The 18,476-nt window shown below is 37.7% G+C and overlaps 1 protein-coding gene across 2 annotated transcripts in view; it reads right to left on the bottom strand.

Annotated features, from left to right (window-relative positions):
* Nucleotides 1-18,476, bottom strand: part of AP3B1 (adaptor related protein complex 3 subunit beta 1) — a 172,705-nt gene that overhangs the window by 127,437 nt on the left and 26,792 nt on the right. For both annotated transcript variants that reach the window (XM_035553476.2, XM_035553475.2), the window contains exons 6-7: nt 16,350-16,416; nt 2,364-2,546 (exon numbers count right to left, since the gene is read on the bottom strand). In XM_035553476.2, coding sequence (XP_035409369.1) covers nt 2,364-2,546; nt 16,350-16,416 — 250 coding nt within the window. The remainder of the gene's footprint in view (nt 1-2,363; nt 2,547-16,349; nt 16,417-18,476) is intronic.

The raw sequence follows: 18,476 nt of genomic DNA, 5'->3' as shown, positions 1-18,476 counted from the left end.
ATACATCTTAAAGCTGGATACTATTCTTTTGCAAAAAAAAGGTTATTCATAAACATATAACTACTTCAAAACCAGCCTGTAAGTATTTTGAGACTAACAGAATAAAACAAAGATATTCTTCACAGTACTCATGACCAGAATAAAAAATCTCAACCAACCAAGAAGCTAAAAATATGAATATAAAACTAAGTATTCTCAGTTAATCAGTAACTCAATTAAGAGTTCTGCAACAGTTTCAAGCATTTTGCTCAAAAATGGATTTTTCTGCCTGTTAATTTTTCAGAATTTTTCTTTAGGGTTCTAAACACATAAGAAATCAAAATGTTAAACAGTTACTTGTTGAAAATTGACTTGAACAAAAGAAGCATATGTTTCTTAAAAAGTAAGGCAAATTTTAGTGAATAAAAATGCAAATATGCATTTTAGCAGTCTTGAATTTATTAATCTGATAGGCTTAATTTCCATTTTCCTGCATCAGCTTTATTTATAAAGTGTCGTGCCCTATAAATGTGCTGTTATTTTCTATAGTCAAGCACCCTCTTAACAAATCTTCTCATTAATATGTAAATTTAAAGTCAATCGGTCTTCTCCCTGACAGCGCTATGAATTCCTAGTGCACTGTATAATCGGCTTTGACTTGGCATCCACTATTTATCATCAAAGATGTCAGTTAGAAAAATTATGGAAAGTACACTGCAATTGATATGACTGCAGTCTACTTTGTCAACACTTAATTGTTCCTCAAATCGTACATTTACATATAAACAGCCTAAATACTGATCCATAATGATGCAAATAAACTAAATTAAAAATCTCTTCTACTGCACAAGATGCCCTGTTGTATGATGTGTTCATTGAAGAACCTATTGATAAAGGCATGCATTTCAACTAGCCCCAGGAAAAAAAAAAATCTGCTAATTTAATTGCTGAATAGGTAGACAAACTAAATTTTGCACTGAAGCTCATGAAAGTGGAAACAAAGTATTATTAATACTATACCACTGGTGAACAATTTTAGGTTGATACCAGCAGTACTGTTACATGAACCTTTTAAATTTGTATAGCAGAAGTCACAGCAGTAACTGTCATTCAGCCAGTCTCAGTGAAAAATGTACATTACAGTGAGAAAGAAATCTAATACTATCAAGACCTCCAAGCTCAGTCCAAGACAGGTCATCCCCTTCTTCTCTTCCTTTACCCAATCACAGACTGAAGTTGGATGAAACCATTTGTGAAACCATATCTTTAGGTAAAGTAAATTACTGACTTTGATTCTTTTTAAAAATTGAAGTTCAGAGGGTGAAGAATGAAAGTAGCTTTCTTACAACAAGCAACACACAATAAGCATTCTGTCTCATTATATAAAAGGCTTTCCTTATTTTAAGCAATTTTATGGAAAGATACGTTCTTACAACATAATTTTCACCTGAAATGAAATCAAATGATATAACTTTCTCTGGGTTCTGGGATCATTTTATATTCATTACACTTTGGTACACCAAACATCCTTTTATGTGACTGTATGAAGTTAATCTCCAACTACTGTCGCAAAACAGTATACAAATCAATGAATATGCACATCTTTAAACATGAATTAGTTTCAAATTAGGCGGTAAAACTTAACAACAGTAATGCCCCAAGTCTGTATAATACAAACAATCAGAGTTGTGGAGCAGTTTTATAATCTTTTTTCCAGAAGTATTCTTTTAATTTAAACTGTTACTTGGAATTAAAACCATACTGAAACCAATGTCAATAACATTAATTTCTTAAGCTCTTTGATTCTGTTGCTACAAGTGGTAGGATTTTTATTTTGAATATTCTTTTTTCTAAATTTTAAGGATATACTTATAATTAATTACAAAATAAAAATGTCACAATATTTACAGTACGCATTTCAAGAACAAATATGTAAGTCTCCACATAGCCTCTGAAATTATTAGGTTACTTTGTTAAGCTCTGTTAGAGTTCAGTATGATGTGGCACTGGGTATTCAAATTTACAATGAAAGTAGAGTCTATCCAGTTTCAGGGCAGAATGGCAAACCTTTTCAATGCTGACTCACGTAAAATCACCTACAGCACAGAACTATGCCACTTAAAGAACCACAGAAAGCCAAGTCCCTTCTGCTAATGGGCTGCACCTGGGGTACATCACAACAGGTGAGAGCCTATAAAAAGAATTTTCACACTATGAAGGGTGGAAGCCTTGTATTTGTGAAGTCTTAGAGAGTTAAGGCTTATTCATTTGACTTCCATTTTTGTTAAAGTCTGTGTAAAAACATATTAAAAACTAAGCATAAACAAAATCAGAAATAATTCAGAACTCGAGCACACAATAATAATTAAGACTCACAAACTTACCGTTTTCCAGGGGCTTACAAACTGTGTACGTGCATATCGAGTTAACATGTGGATTATAACAACTTGGCCCCATTCTTCCACATCAACCAACAAGTTACAGAGCTTTCTGTAGTTTTTGTGGATCAGATCTATTCTATCCGGACACACTTCCTCAAATGCCATCACAACGCTCCCAGCTACCAGCTAGAAAACAAAATATAAACCAGAAGGTCAGTGTTCCCTCTACAGTTCATCCACAAATCAGAATCAGAATTAATACTAGCAATTCTCAGCATTTTAAGATACGTTGAATTTTAAATTGTTTCTATTCAAGGAAAACAAACATCAGTAACAAAAAGCCCTAAGCCCAAAGAAATAGTATCTTATTTAAAATAGAATTGGGGTAGGTTTATTAGAGCAAACATTTACTGTTCCTATTATACACATAAATCTTAGCTCTCAGCCCTGAAGACACAGTGCAATGTAAGCACTTTTTTTTTTTTTTTTTCTTTTCTTACAGTTATAGTTTCTAAATAAATTATCAGGGAACTTGCAATTAACTCAGAAATAACACGACACAGCAACAAAGCATAATACAGCAATATGCCCGACAAGGTCTATTTGGATTCTCTTATCAACACTGGCATGATCAAACTAAAGATGAGCTGGGGTAAGTTTCCCAAGCACTACTGGGATCTAAACTTCTCTCTTGATATGACTGTAAATTAACTGTAATATGAAATTTCATCTTTAGCATTTCATGAATACACTGTGCAAAAAAGGCAAAAAAATTAGCAATACAATTCAGAGAATATATTATTAACACTTTTCCTCAAAGAGCACAAGCAGAATTTCTGCATGTTCACCTTTTTTTCTTCTTTTACTGGTTCTAAAGTTACAGAAATGTATCGTTTATGTCCTGTTATGACCTCACATACTTTCTGATCCCATGTGAAATGAATATATATACAGAGATCCTCCTACAGGCTATGATTATAAAATCAGCTTTGCTTTCATGAGAAAATGAAATACATTCCCAACATTCTAACACTTCAAGGCTTATTCAAACCTCCTGATGTTTTTTTTCTTCTAAATATAAAGAAAGAAACCTTTCTTGGGATAACTGTTTAAATTCTGGCAGCAAATTACTGTAACTGTGGGTAAACCAAAAAAGCTGAACATGTATAGTAAGGACATGTCATTGTGTGCCTAGAATTATTGTTCTAATGCTTTAATTAAGATTTGTTTCGTGTCAAAGTACACGTTAAGTCAAGTAACTAGAATATGAAACTTTATATGAAGCAGCTGATATGTATGCAGTTAGCATGCATGCAGTATAGCCTTCTGGCAGCAAATTAATGTCATATTCTATCTGAGCACTGGGGATCTGCATTTCAACCTCTAAAATTTCCCCAATGACTTAAAGTAAGCAATTAAATAGGAGTGCAGTTTATTGAAATTGTACTATTTGAGAAATATTAAATACAATGATATTCATATGCTACATTTTTCTCCCTGTATTTGGCTGACATTTGGTTTATTAGTATGCACCCAACATTACAATTGAAAGAAAACAGCTCAGAATATAGTCTTCCTATTATGCTAAACAAGTTTCAGGCTCTGTGGGGATTTTATGAATTACCAATAAGAATAAACGTGAAGTTGCATTTATTGTCTTCAGCCCCATCCACATACTTATACCTGCTGGCCTCAAGAAGCATACAATTCATTCCAGGGTGTAAAATTTGATTATTTCATACAGCTAAATAAGACACATACAATACCTAAAATAATTTCCTAATTTTTCCTGCATCACAAAAACAATAGGTTGTTGTTGTTGTTTTACTAAACTTTCTTCTTAACAGCTTGCTGCATTAAGCTGTTCTGTCATTACCAACTGCTGACAGTTTGTTTACGTGTGGTTCCAAAGCTCAGCAGAATACAGTGGTCAGCTCCAGGCAAACCACTACCAGGCCAGATGAGTTGGGGAGGGAGAAGGCAAAGGGAGGAAAGCGTCACTGCTTTCCTGCAAGTGATTTCATTACAATGCAAAACCATAAACTAAAGACCAAGTTGCAGAAGACAGTGTGAAGGCTGTGAAGTTTTAGAAGAAATAGATGACACTTGAGACCACAGACTTTTTTTGTCACTATCCCATTGACTTTATTGTGAATATTCTATACCTCCACACTACAGCATAGTATAGGGTCCCTTGACAGGTTTGAAATATAAGAGGAGAAAAGGAGGGAGAGAAGAAAGGAGAGAGATGCATGAGTGCATACACACACAGATTTATGACTACAAAAATAGTTGCAGACTAGTATTTAAACCATTTAGGTTCATAGGTGAAGGATGATACAGACACTGGTGTCTGACTGCAGTTCAGGCATGGATACATTTGCCTATTAACTGCTACTAGTACTGTACACGCATTATGTTGTATTTCCCTTTTGTTTAGATAATACTTTGAAAGCTGACAGAAAATAATTCATTTAACAGTAATTTTGATTTTTTAAAACTGAGCACTTATTCATAGAATGGGTAACTAAAATAGATTCCTAAATCAATTTAAACCAAGCTGCTTTAATAAAACGCTGAGCATATATTCATTCCCTCTTTCTCAAAAAAAAGTGAACATTCCATACTTGGTAGTTGCTGTCCACCAGCCAGATCTTCAGAACTACAGACTTGTTGGTCCCTTTGTAATTCACAAGATAGAAGAAAGTTTTAAGTTCTGAATTCAGTGCCAGGGAAGCTCATGGAGCAGATTATCTTGAATGTCATCATGCGGCACTTGCAGGGCAAGCAGGTGATCAGGCCCAGTCAGCATGGGTTTATGAAAGGCAGGTCCTGCTTGACGAACCTGATCTCCTTCTATGACAAAGTGACACACTTAGTGGATGAGGGAAAAGCTGTGGATGTGGTTTACCTTGACTTCAGTAAGGCTTTTGACACCGTTTCCCACAACATTCTCCTCAAGAAACTGGCTGCTCGGGGCTTGGACTGGCGTACGCTTCGTTGAGTTAAAAACTGGCTGGATAGCTGGGCCCAAAGAGTTGTGGTGAATGGAGTTGAATCCAGTTGGAGGCCGGTCACTAGTGGCGTCCCCCAGGGCTCAGTACTGGAGCCGGTCCTCTTTAATATCTTTATTGATGATCTGGATGAGGGGACTGAGTGCACCCTCACTAAGTTTGCAGATGACACCAAGGTAGGTGCGTGTGTCGATCTGCTCGAGGCTAGGAAGGCTCTGCAGGAGGATCCGGAAAGGCTGGACCGATGGGCTGAGGCCAACTGTATGAAGTTCAACAAGGTCAAGTGCCGGGTCCTGCACCTGGGGCGCAACAACCCCAAGCAGAGCTACAGGCTGGGAGATGAGTGGTTGGAAAGCAGCCTGGCAGAGAAGGACCTGGGAGTACTGGTTGATAGTCGGCTGAATATGAGCCAGCAGTGTGCTCGGGTGGCCAAGAAGGCCAACAGCATCCTGGCTTGTATAAGAAGCAGTGTGGCCAGCAGGTCTAGGAAAGTGATTGTCCCCCTGCATTCGGCTCTGGTGAGGCCACACCTCGAGTACTGTGTTCAGTTTTGGGCCCCTCACTACAAGAAGGACATGGAGGTGCTCGAGAGAGTCCCCAGAAGGGCGACAAAGCTGGTGAGGGGTCTGGAGAACAAGTCTTACGAGGAGCAGCTGAGGGAGCTGGGCTTGTTCAGCCTGGAGAAGAGGAGGCTCAGGGGCGACCTTATCGCACTCTACAGGTACCTTAAAGGAGGCTGTAGAGAGGTGGGGGTTGGTCTATTCTCCCACGTGCCTGGTGACAGGACAAGGGGGAATGGGCTCAAGTTGTGCCAGGGGAGGTTTAGGTTGGATATTAGGAAGAACTTCTTTACAGAAAGGGTTGTTAGGCATTGGAATGGGCTGCCCAGGGAAGTGGTTGAGTCACCATCCCTGGAGGTCTTTAAAAGACATTTAGATGTAGAGCTTAGTGATATGGTTTAGTGGAGGACTTGTTAGTGTTAGGTCAGAGGTTGGACTCGGTGATCTTGGAGGTCTCTTCCAACCTGGACAATTCTGTGATTCTGTGATTTAAAATTTATGGTGGGGCACAGAGGTGACACAGAACTAATCTGTGTCTTCCTTCTGCAAAAGAGTGGGAGCAGGGCCAGTGCACAGAATGCTCTGAGTCATCTCATATGAACAGCACAGTATTTTAAAAAGTTACCGTGAACAAAACACAACTTGATATAAAGAAATAGCCAACCACATTGAAATACAGGAATTTTAAATAATTATTTATTTCAATTCACGTTAGTAACCTTCTTAAGTTTACAATGAGAATGCTGACACTTATGAACACTTGCAAATAGTAACAAAAATTTGAATATATGCTAGGGGTGCACAAGATGAACAATAATTTTATTCCTGTAGCAAGTCCCTAGTTTTACAAGGTAATACAGGAATTGCCATATACGACAACATGACTTAAGATCATGCCTCTCTCCTCCTGTTACAACATTCTCCAAAATCAAGCTTTTCATTTTTGGGGGGGATGTATAACAGTCTTAAAATGCATTGGTAACAAGGATTTATCTGAGATTTCCTAATGCTTTCTTAATATGAGACCATTTTCTATTTGATACTCTTCTCCCTGTAGTACGATCCCACTATACATCTAAACATCAGATGAACAGCTAATAATGTTTGTTTATTAAATGCTCAACATTCCATAAAAATATTTAGAATTAAAACAAAATGATCCAATCAGAATATAAAACCAAAAAATATTGGTTTCCAAAAAACAGTCAGTTAATTTCCATCTTACTATGTCAATAGTAGCTTTTTGTGTAAGGAGAGAATATAAATCACTCCAACAAAACTAGCAATGAGCTCATCAAATTCAAATGCTGCTTTCCATTTATGTATTTTTTATATTAAAGCAATAAACATGGTTCATCTGTCTTCCACTGGTTGCCACATTTTTCTGTGCTGTTGCTATGAACTTCAGCCATTAGCTGTGCTCCAAGGTAAACTACATGAACCATCAACAAAAGTGACACCCAATCTATGGAGTTCATATTTTCTCCAGATTATCTATGCTAGTTGACAAGCTGGTAATGAAAAAAATCACACTAAGCAAATGGTTCCTCTAATAACAATAAATTTTCTATAAAATTATGAAGGGTACAAAACGTTTCCTTGCATCTATTTTGTCATGAATTCTAATTAACGCTGCAAAAACCTGAGAGTGCTGGGTCATCACAAGAAGTGCATCGAGGTTTGATTGATAATACAGTGCAAGTTGGCCTATGCTGCCAAGATTTCTCTCTCTCAAATTAATGGCCACCCCACCTGCCCTAATCATACAGCCCAAATGATATTCCCCTTCTTATTTCAATTTTCTGAAGGCAAGGAAACTGGAAAAGATCAGTCATTTATCTTCTAATAGTGGGATAATAGATCTATCACAATAAAACATCTGCACAAACTCAGTAATTTTTTTCCACAGAAGTGAAGCTTTTACCAACATTACATCAATAAGTTAAGAAAACAATGTCTTAGACATATATTTTGTTTTTTAAACCAAAACATTAACTTATTAACAGAAGCCTACTGTTGAATAGAAGAAAGCCCAGTGTTTTTTTCCCCTCATTATACCCAAAGACACTGCTTTAGTTTCAAAGATCAAGATACTCATTGCAAAGCCATCATCAGTTCCTAAGATCATTTTTTAAATGTTAGAGGTCTCACTTCACAAGAATCTGTACTTCATCTAGTAACGACGCAGTCTGTAAAAGAAATCTCACATTTGTACAAAGACTTTTTGTCCTCCAAATAGAGTTCAAATTAGGTTATATCTGTTATATTTAGAAGTACATTTTTGCACCAGAACAGAATAATGAATATTAATTTTAGAAGTAGCTTAATGTGATGAGAGAATTCTCATTAAAGGGTAAAATATTATTTAAACAGAGGCTAAAGAAGTTAGCCTTTGGAAAAGAGTGTAAATCTTATTAGCAATAAATAGATTCCATGCAGTAAACTTATTTACTCTCAGTCTTCACCTAAAACACATCTCTATCCCACTCTGTATTTCTTCACAACAGAGGCTTCTGGTGACACATTAGGACTACATACTTTGGAATCAATGAGCTTCTGCAAGTCTTACCAATGTGTTTTGAAATTTCTCTCCAATATTCTTCTTTTTTAGAGGAGTTCAAAGGTAGTACTGCACTCTGTATTCTACCTCGTCCCAGAAAAAGTGCTGTAGTAGCAACAGTTATGATATACTGCAAAATGTGTGGCTACTTTCCAACCCCATCCTCTGGATGTGGCTGAAAAACGTCATGTTATCAGGCAGCATACACGTATTTATATTTTCATACAACTATAGTAAACGTTTACTGTCTTAAAGAGGCAATTGTCCCAACAAAATAAAATCAGATTAAAGACAATGGAAACGAATTTGGACATTTTTAAGATGCCCACCATCGCTGCAACTACTTCCCAGCTAAAGGTCTACATTATGCCTTTACTTTTCAGCTGCAACTTTAGATACACAACTTTGGGATACTTTAATTTGGACTGAAGAACACGTCAGAAATTCTTTTTACCTGAATATTTTTAAAAATGGACATGATTCCTTCTCAATATTGACACTATTTTATTTTTTACTGCTATAACTCAGGTATCACTAATGCATGTGATTTTTATTGTTTGCAAAAATCAGAGTTATAAAATACACAAGCTAAAAACCCAATGCAGTTCTATAGTCCTTCACAGTATGCCAAAAGCAACTTAAGCGGTAAGTCCTACCTTCAACCCTAAATCCCAAACCCAATAGGCTTGTTAAGCAAATAACATAAATAAATAAATAGGAAAAAAATTACTCTAAAATATCCAATTATACCTTCACACACACATATATAATACGTGCACCTTCACACACATATATTATATATATCTGACACACTGTATTACTTTCTGAAAAAAATCACTAGCATAAAAAAACATGCTCTTATCTTCATTTCGACAAAGTCACATTAGGTACTCCGTTATCTAGAGTCACTAGCAAAATAAAAGCAGCAGACATTCATGCTATTTTATTTGCTTATCACAGTCTGGGCCAGTTTTTCTATAAGCAACAGTAAAAACAAAAATTAGTTTAGGTTATTATAGTAAAATACTTCTAAATATCTGTTTAAAAAACAGACATACTGGTACAAAATCACGGATTTGCTGATATACTGTAATTATGCTAAACAAATCTCTGGCTATGTGGCAGATTGACCCTTCCCCCCAACTTGGTGTCCTCTGCAAACGTACTGAGGGTGCACTCAATTCCCTCATCCAAGTCATCAATAAAGATATTAAAGAGGATGGGCCCCAACACCAACCCCTAGGGAACACCGCTTGTGACCAGCTGGATTTTGCTCCATTTACCATCACTCTCTGGGACCGGCCATCCAGCAAGTTTATAACCCAGCAAAGTGTGTACCTGTCCAAGCCATGGGCAGCCAGTTTCTCCAAGAGAATACTGTGGGAGACCGTGTCAAAGGCCTTGCTGAAGTCTAGGTAAAGTACGTCAACAGCCTTCCCCTCATCCACCCAGCAGGTCAACCAGTCATAGAAGGAGATGAGGTTGGTCAGGCAGGACGTGCCTTTCATGAACCCATGCTGACTGGGCCTGATCCCCCAGTTGTCCCACATATACATACATTGCTTGATTGAACTCAAGATGACCTGTTCCTTCTCCTTTCCTGGCACCGAGGTCAGGCTGGCAGGCCTGTAGTTCCCCGGGTCCTCCTTATGACCCTTCTTAGAGATGGGCGTCATGTTAGCAAGTCTCCAGTCATCTGGGACCTCTCTGGATGACCAAGACCACGGACAGACAATGGAAAGCGGCCCAGCAATCACATCCACCTACTCCCTCAGCACAAGATCCACCTCAGGTGGATCCCATCTGGCCCCATGGACTTGTGACAGTCCAGGTGGAGCAGCAGGCCCCTAACTGTTTCCACCTGAACTGTGGGGGGTTTCTTCTGCTCCCCATCCCAGACTTCCAGGTCAGAAGGCTGAGTACCCCAAGGATAAGCAGTCTGACTAGTAAAGACAGATGTAAAGAACACATTAAGAACTTCAGCCTTTTCCTTATCCTCAGTAGTCATGTTCTCCCCTGCATCCAGCAGAGAATGGAGATTCTCCTTGGCTCTCCTCTTACCATTAATATATTTGTAAAAACACTTTTTGTTATCCTTAACCATAGTGGCCAGGTTGAGCTTGTGATTGCCTTTAGCCTTCCCGATTTTCTCTCTGCATATGCTGGCAACTTCCTTGTACTCTGCCCAAGTTGCCTCTTCATTCCAGGGTGTAAAATTTGATTATTTCATACAGCTAAATAAGACACATACAATACCTAAAATAATCTTCTAATTTTTCCTGCATCACAAAAACAATAGGTTGTTGTTGTTGTTGTTTTACTAAACTTTCTTTTTAACAGCTTGCTGCATTAAGCTGTTCTGTCATTACCAACTGCTGACAGTTTGTTTACGTGTGGTTCCAAAGCTCAGCAGAATACAATGGTCAGCTCCAGGCAAACCACTATCAGTCCTGAGTTGTGCGTAATTAGGCTAGATGAACTGGGGAGGGAGAAGGCAAAGGGAGGGAAGAGTCATGTTAGAACCCACTTGCAGCACAGCAAGTTTATCAGGATGCAAAACTCAACACTGCAATTCGTTTAGCCATCTTTGAGGATATGGTAATGATGGTTAACTTGGTACTTTTTGCAACTTAGATTAACTGAGAGTTTGGCTTTTACCTGAATCTTTGTGTTTAATCATTTAAGAAGCAGAATGATCTTTCATTTGTCACTAGAAATTTTAATGACATGTTGAGGGTAAGGTTCTCTCTCATTTCAAGTTTTGCTTACTTCAGCTTATATTAAAACTTACTACTGATTGAGACCTAACAAATGAACACATTTTGTAGAGTCTGATAAAACTGTTTAATTTTACTGTAGTAAAATTCCCATCCAGACAGTTTCTTGCTACTTAAAATGTAAAATGACTCCAACTAATTTAAATATATTTTACCTTTTCTATGCAACATAAACTACATTAATAATCCACAATAGCATGTTCTCTTCGAATAACTTTGTTTTACATTAAATGCAGAGGTATCTATGTTTAGTAGGTATTCTACCTCATTTTAATATAGAGGTTGTTAGTAAGTTTCAAAAATACCGTGAGAGTTCGAGTGGTTATAGAAAAGAAACTGAGTAAAAACTTATTTTTAATTAAAGAGAATTTTCAAGCATCACTTGAACAACAAATACTCAATTGTAATATACATCATTAATGATAAAAGGTACACTCCCCCTCCAATCATATCTAAAAGGAATGGAACAAGAACAAAAATGAAAAATCACATGCCGGATTTCCCCCATCCAAATATCATATACAGCAAGCACGATGCTTGTTTGGAGATTATTGGCCTTTAGCACACAGAAATGCCAAAAGTAACCAGACACTTTGATGTGAGGACTGTGACATACTTCCGTTAGGGGAAAAAAGAAAAAGCTGAGAATCACTACTGTTCTACAGTTTCCAAATTCACTAGGATTCTCCCACTCTGGTAAAGACACTATCTAATGAAATAGTACTGTGAACCTGAACTACTGGCATTAGGTTAAAACCATACGGGGGTGGTAACTAATGCTGATAATAAGGGAACAGCTTCTGTGCACTTGCATTGCAAGAATCCAAAGACTAGCATGAAGTAAACACATGGTCTGAGTTCCACATTACTACCCTTCAAATTTCAGACCAACTCACTATTAAACAGGCAATGGAAGCTGCAAAAAAGAGTGAAAAATAGCATTAATCAAACAGATGGATTTCATATGGCTATAGTGAAATGCTGTTGTTCTACAGCTCAGACCCATTTCTAGAATTCCTGTGAAGACAAACCTGGCAATTTTCTTCACAAAAGTTTTTAGAAAATAGTTTGCAGTCTTTGCCTATTTATCCACGTAGGACACGTTTTTTTTCTTGTATGTTAAGTATAGGAAATTTAGTTTTCCTTACAAAACACAAAAAGGTGATTGATTCAAATTAATATAAACATCACAGAAGAGCTTAAATAAGGCATCGCAGCTTAAGTAAGAAAGATTAAGTATCCTATGTAAGCTTGTGTAGTCTACATATGAATACCTGCACATAGAGACCACCACCTGGACTGGAGTGCACCCTCAACAAATTTGCTGATGACTCTAAACTGTGAGGTGCTGTTGACTCCCTGGAGGGATGAGAAGGCTTGCACAGGGATCAAGATAGATTGGAGCATTGGGCTATCATCAACAGCATGAAGTTCAACAAAGGAAAATGCTGGGTGCTGCACCTGGGATGGAGCAATGCTGAATACAGGTACAGACTGGGAGATGAGTGTCTGGGAAGCAGCCCAGCAGAACAGGATCTGGGGGTGCTGGTTAACAGCAGGCTCAGCATGAGCCAGCAGTGTGCTCTGCAGTCAAAAGGGCAGACTGCATTTTGGGGTGCATTATACACAGCATAGCTAAAAGCCAACTGGTCAAAAGTTGTGATTCTCCTGCTATATTTAGTGCTGGTGTAGCCTCACCTTGAGGTATTGTATACAGTTCCGGGCTCTACAAAAGGATGTTAAGGTACGTGAAAGCATCCAGAGGAGGGCAACAAAGGGTAACGGGGCAGGAAGGCCTGTCCTGTGAAGAAAGTCTGAGGACACCTGGGTTGTCCAGTATAGAGAAAAGGAGGCTGAGAGGCAGCCTCACTGCTCTCTGCAACTTCCTGAGGAGGGGACGTGCAGAGGGAGATGCTGGCCTCTGCTCCTGGTCAGTGTCGACAGGACACAAGGGAACAGCACGAAGCTGCACCAGGGGAAGTTCAGACTGGACATTCTAGGAAAAGCTCCTTTACTGTGAGGGTGGTCAAACCCTGGAAAAGGCTTCCTAGGGAGGTGGCTGATATCCCATGCCTGTCAGTGTTCAGGAGATATTTGGACAATACTCTCAATAATAAGCCCTGTTTTTTGTTCAGCCCTGAAGAGGTCAGACAGCTGGACTAGATGATCTTTGAATGTCCCTTCCAACTGAACTATTCTATTCCATTCTACCCGTACAGTGGCTGCATCTTTTCTACTCTAAAAAGACAGAAGTAGCTTAAAATGGCAAAACTGTTTCCTGCACTGTGAGTGAATTGCTATGTTCTCTAAATAGAGTCAGAAGATGAAAACTTATTCACAGCAGAATTATCTGGTAACAAAACACTAATGCATTTTATGCTTTTTGCTAGCAAATTTGGAGGCTTCCTGGGAACATTCAGTGGAACATGACCGAAAATGACTACTAAAACTGGAGCTTTACTGTGCTAGATTGGTCTTCCCAAAGACATACTATCAAGAAGTAAACAGAGACAGATCCATTTTATACCACAATAAGCTGTGGAGCCTGGGATGAAACACTGTATATTACAATGCAGTTTTGATTCAAAGTCCCAAAAAGAGATTTGTATTGTTCCTTTTCAGAATTCTTCTTAGCCCTTCTTGAAGAAGTAAAATTTCTGAAGCTGAAATGTCTCAGCCCAAAATCAGGCCTTGCTAAGGAACAGACCAATAGGAACAGAAGGAGGAAAACACTTCAGCAGTTAACTGTATTATGTCTCCAATGCTTTTCTGAAAAGGTCTAGAAGACCAAGATCTAGACCATCGTTATCATCTTCTTGAATGTGCTGGGGGAAAAAATAGCTTAACTATGACTATTGCTTCAGCTGGTATTCTCATACACTATGTCCATTATTCATTGCCACAAAGGCATCAGAACAATGGCGTATACTAAGCAATGAGAATTAACTTCCTCTGTAAGCATCTCCAAGTGCCACAATTAAGTCATTGGGAAAAAGAAGATGCAAACCTACTTTTTTCCTCTAATGTTTTGAAAATATATATGTGTAAAAGACTACTTGTTGGATAACTTGCCTTTTACCTTAAGGAATAAGGACTAGGGAACAGAGTGAAAATTCAAGGATTTCATTTTTCTGCCATGAGCAATAAAAAGAAACAAAGATGGCTTCTCTGTCGTTTATGCCTCCACAGGTATACAGAATCTAATCTCACATTCACAGATTGCATGCACACCAAGAGCATGAACCACAAAAACAAAATACACAAAGAACCACTGGGGGGCAACTCCACAGAAGCACAAAGGCCTCTGACAAATGCGTACAGGTCAGGTGTGGATGCAGTCAGGAGAACTAACTAACTGATTTACTGTCTGCTGAGCCATTAAGCTCTGACACTCTCCTTCAGCAACCCTTCAGCGGAAGTTGTGAGATGCCTATTAGAGATCGACACCATTTATGTCCCGGACATCTGGACTGTACTAGAATAACAGACAATATATTCCTGTACATTTCATTAGTAATAGACGATAATGTTAGACGTAAATAGTAAAATTAAAGTTAAAACAAAAAACAGCAAGCAAGTGGCTAATAGTAGCTGAAGCAACACACTCTTCTGGTACCTAGCAATACTTCCCTTTAATCAAAAATCATGACATTTGCTACATTACTCATCTGAGCAAGAATAAGAGAAATGTTTTAAATTACATCTCTATCTTATATTTGAAGTCCATCTTTTGACTCCTTGCTCAATTACCTGACTTAAACTTGTGAAAATTAATTGTAGTGGGTACAGAAAGAAAAGTATTAGAAATGTGAACATCTGACCTCACAATGTGAGACATCCAAGAGTTCGTATAGAAGACTTGTATGTATTACAGGGTAGGCAAAATATAAAGGGGGTGTTAAATCTACAGAAATTATAACGGGACATCAGTTTCACTTAACAGGTGGGAAGAGGAAATATTTGCAAGGACAAACTAGTGCTCATCAAGTATTGCTTAACAGCTGCACACACTACAAAGCAGATTGACTTCAACAGGTATACTATGCATCATACAGAAGTAATGTATTTTTAAAATATCACAAGCAAATAGAAATGATCTAGATAACATCTCGATGAAAAAGTGTTTATACAGAGACACTTATATGCTTATTCGTGTCGTTATCTAACTTTCATTTTCAAACTTAAGTTTAAAAAAGCATACACAAAAAACACACTAACAAAACAGATGAAGAATACCTATGATGCAAGCAAAATTACCTGTCTTATAGATGGAGGTAATCAGTATTAAATAGACAGTATCCTGCATATACATACAATGATGCTTATATTTTGAAGCATATTGTTGTGGTTTAACCCAGCATGCAGCTAAGTACCACACAGATGTTCAATCACTTCCCCCTGCCCCACAGTGGGATGGGGGAGAGAATCAAAAAAAGTAGAAACTCACAGGTTGAGATAACGACAACTTAACAGGCCAGAAAGCAAAGGAAAATAATAATAATGATGATAAGAGAATATACAAAGCAATTGATGCACAATGCAATCTGTCACCATCCACTGACCAATGCCGATGCAGGCCTTGAGCAGCAGAACCCCCACCCCAGCTAAACCCCCAATTTGTCTGAACATGATTCCACATGGTATGGGATATCCCTTGGTCAGATTGGATCAGCTGTGCCCCCCTCACAGTTCCTTGTGTACCCCCAGCAAGGGCTGGCAGGCCAGCATGAGAAGGTGAAAAGTCCTTGAGTTAGTGTAAGCTCTGCTCAGCAACAACTAGAACATTGGTATGTTGTCAACACTTTTCTCTTCCAAAATCCAGAACACCATACCAGCTACTATGAAGAAAATTAACTCTATCCCACCCCAAACCAAGACACATAAAAACACATTATCAAGACTTAAGCAGAAACCACAGGCTGTCATTCAACAGTATGTAATATAATCCTTTAACTATATATATTTTATTTATATATATATATATATATATATATATACACACACACATACACACACACACACTTAAATGGAGGGAGAGAAGGAGGGAGTATTTATGTAATAGCAACATTGGCTCTTACCGTACTTCTATCCTTCAAAAGCTTTTCTATCACTTCAATTAACATTTCCTTTTGCTCTGGATCAAGACTAGAAGGAAAAATGAAAACTTTTTACATATTTGGTCAGAGATATCAAAAATTTTTAAAGTTCAGGTTTGTTGTCCTCCAGGCACAAGCTAGGAACCAAAAGTGTTAAAGAAACTACTTCCAGAGAAATCAAGTATTCCAAAGAAATGATTTTAAAATACCCTCACTGAGAAAAGTTCAGTATGGAATATAAATATGAATTGAAAAAATATAAAGATTACAGAACACACATAGGTAGTATAACAAAGATAACAATCTTAATACTTAAAAAAAAAGATGAAAATTTTAAGATTTAAGAAATATTAAGAGAGACCAACACATTAGGGAGAACTTTACTGCTTCAAATGTTAAATCACAAGGACATCAGTGCTTCTGCAGAAGGGACCATAAGCATGAAAGGATTCAGTACTAAATGAACATCACACCAAGCAGAATGATACCTTTACTACTTGATTAATAACATAAAGCTTCAAATAAGACACTTTGTTAACTTGATCAATTTTAGTCAGAAGTGTGGGAATTCAAAACGTTTTACAAGTTGTAGTCAAAGGTATATGTACCAAGCTGATGTGTAATCTAAAGAAAAATAGGCTGCTTCAAGTCCTATATAAACAGTAAAGCTGGAGGTAAAACAGCAGTAACAAAAAAAAAGGCTTTTTATTAACCTTTTGCATATTCAATAAGCAGAGAAAAGTTTGCCAGACATATTGTTCATTGCCAGACTTGCTTCCTAGCTTTCTTTTGTACTATACACAAGACACAACTGGTAGGCAAGGACTAACTTTTCGTTCCAGTTTCTTCTTCATCATGGATCCATACAGCATGGAAGAACTCAAAGCCAAGACAGAAGAAAATACAAAGATACAGCAGACTCAAAGAGCCATATGGACATAGAGTTCTGTAACTTTGAAAATTCATTTCAATATGGATACAATCACAATTAAGTAAGGACGCATTTGGTCATCATTGTACACTTCAGTTTCAATGCTGACTGATGAATTGCCCTAAAGCACAGTACATTCTTTACAGTACAGATTCACAAATGAGTATCTAGCTGCGTACTACTTCACTACGGCTGTAATATCTAGCAATACCAGAGCATGCTAAATGGATAACTAAACTTTGTTAGAAGCCCGTACTGTCAGCATATGTAAAACAACAGCATTGTTCTATCCCTATTTTTACAGTCATCTTTTGTTGCAAGTTCTATTTTTGTTTAAACAAAAAAACAAATTTCAGTGGATCTTCTGCCAATGACCAAAACCTTCAGATGAAAAGCCCAAAGTCTTTCTAATAGGCCTTATTTCAAATCTTTAAAGTTGGCATGAGAAAGAGGGAGGTGAATAATTTAGTACTAAGACATTTTGAAAAATAACAAATCTGTACATGGTCAAGACAATCTCTGAGAAGGGTTTTGATGACTGAATTCCCATTTCTCCACCTCCTCTCTCTGAAGTTTTAGATAAGGACAAGAAAAGGCTAAAGAGCTCAGAGCGATGTGTTCCCATGATGGCATCTATTAGCAATAGCACGGTATGTATTAATACTAGTGATGGAACTTTTAAGAAGTCCTTTTCCAAATCTTGCTGCAAGTAACTTCAAGTACAGTTTTCTATTGATAGACAGAAGACACCAATAGCTTTGAAGTGCACTCTAAATAAGCAAGAGGTCTGACATTTTCAATGATAAAATTACTCCAATGTAGCTAGCAATGTTGATTGCTTTGGGCACAAATGTTGCTGTTCATACTATGCCTGAAATCTCCTCTGCTTGGATATGTGAGGTTCCTGCTGCTAAGATTGATTGAACCACTAATGAACAAGCTCTTCTAGGTCAGGCATACATCCAAACACCATGATACTAAATGCAAGGAAGATTGGAGTATCGAGCCTGCATCCATAAGTCTGTAACACTAAGTGAGCCACAGGACTATGAAAGAGATAGAGAAGTTATGGAAACCAAAAAGTAAATGAAGCATACAGGCACTATTAGAATAAACTGCTAGTGCTTCTTGCTTAAATGCTCTCAGAAGATGGAGTAATTAGATGTAGGACAGTACAT

The sequence above is a fragment of the Cygnus atratus genome, chromosome Z (genome assembly GCF_013377495.2).
Source record: "Cygnus atratus isolate AKBS03 ecotype Queensland, Australia chromosome Z, CAtr_DNAZoo_HiC_assembly, whole genome shotgun sequence".
Lineage (NCBI taxonomy): Eukaryota > Metazoa > Chordata > Aves > Anseriformes > Anatidae > Cygnus > Cygnus atratus.
This window is presented reverse-complemented; position numbering and strand designations above follow the sequence as displayed.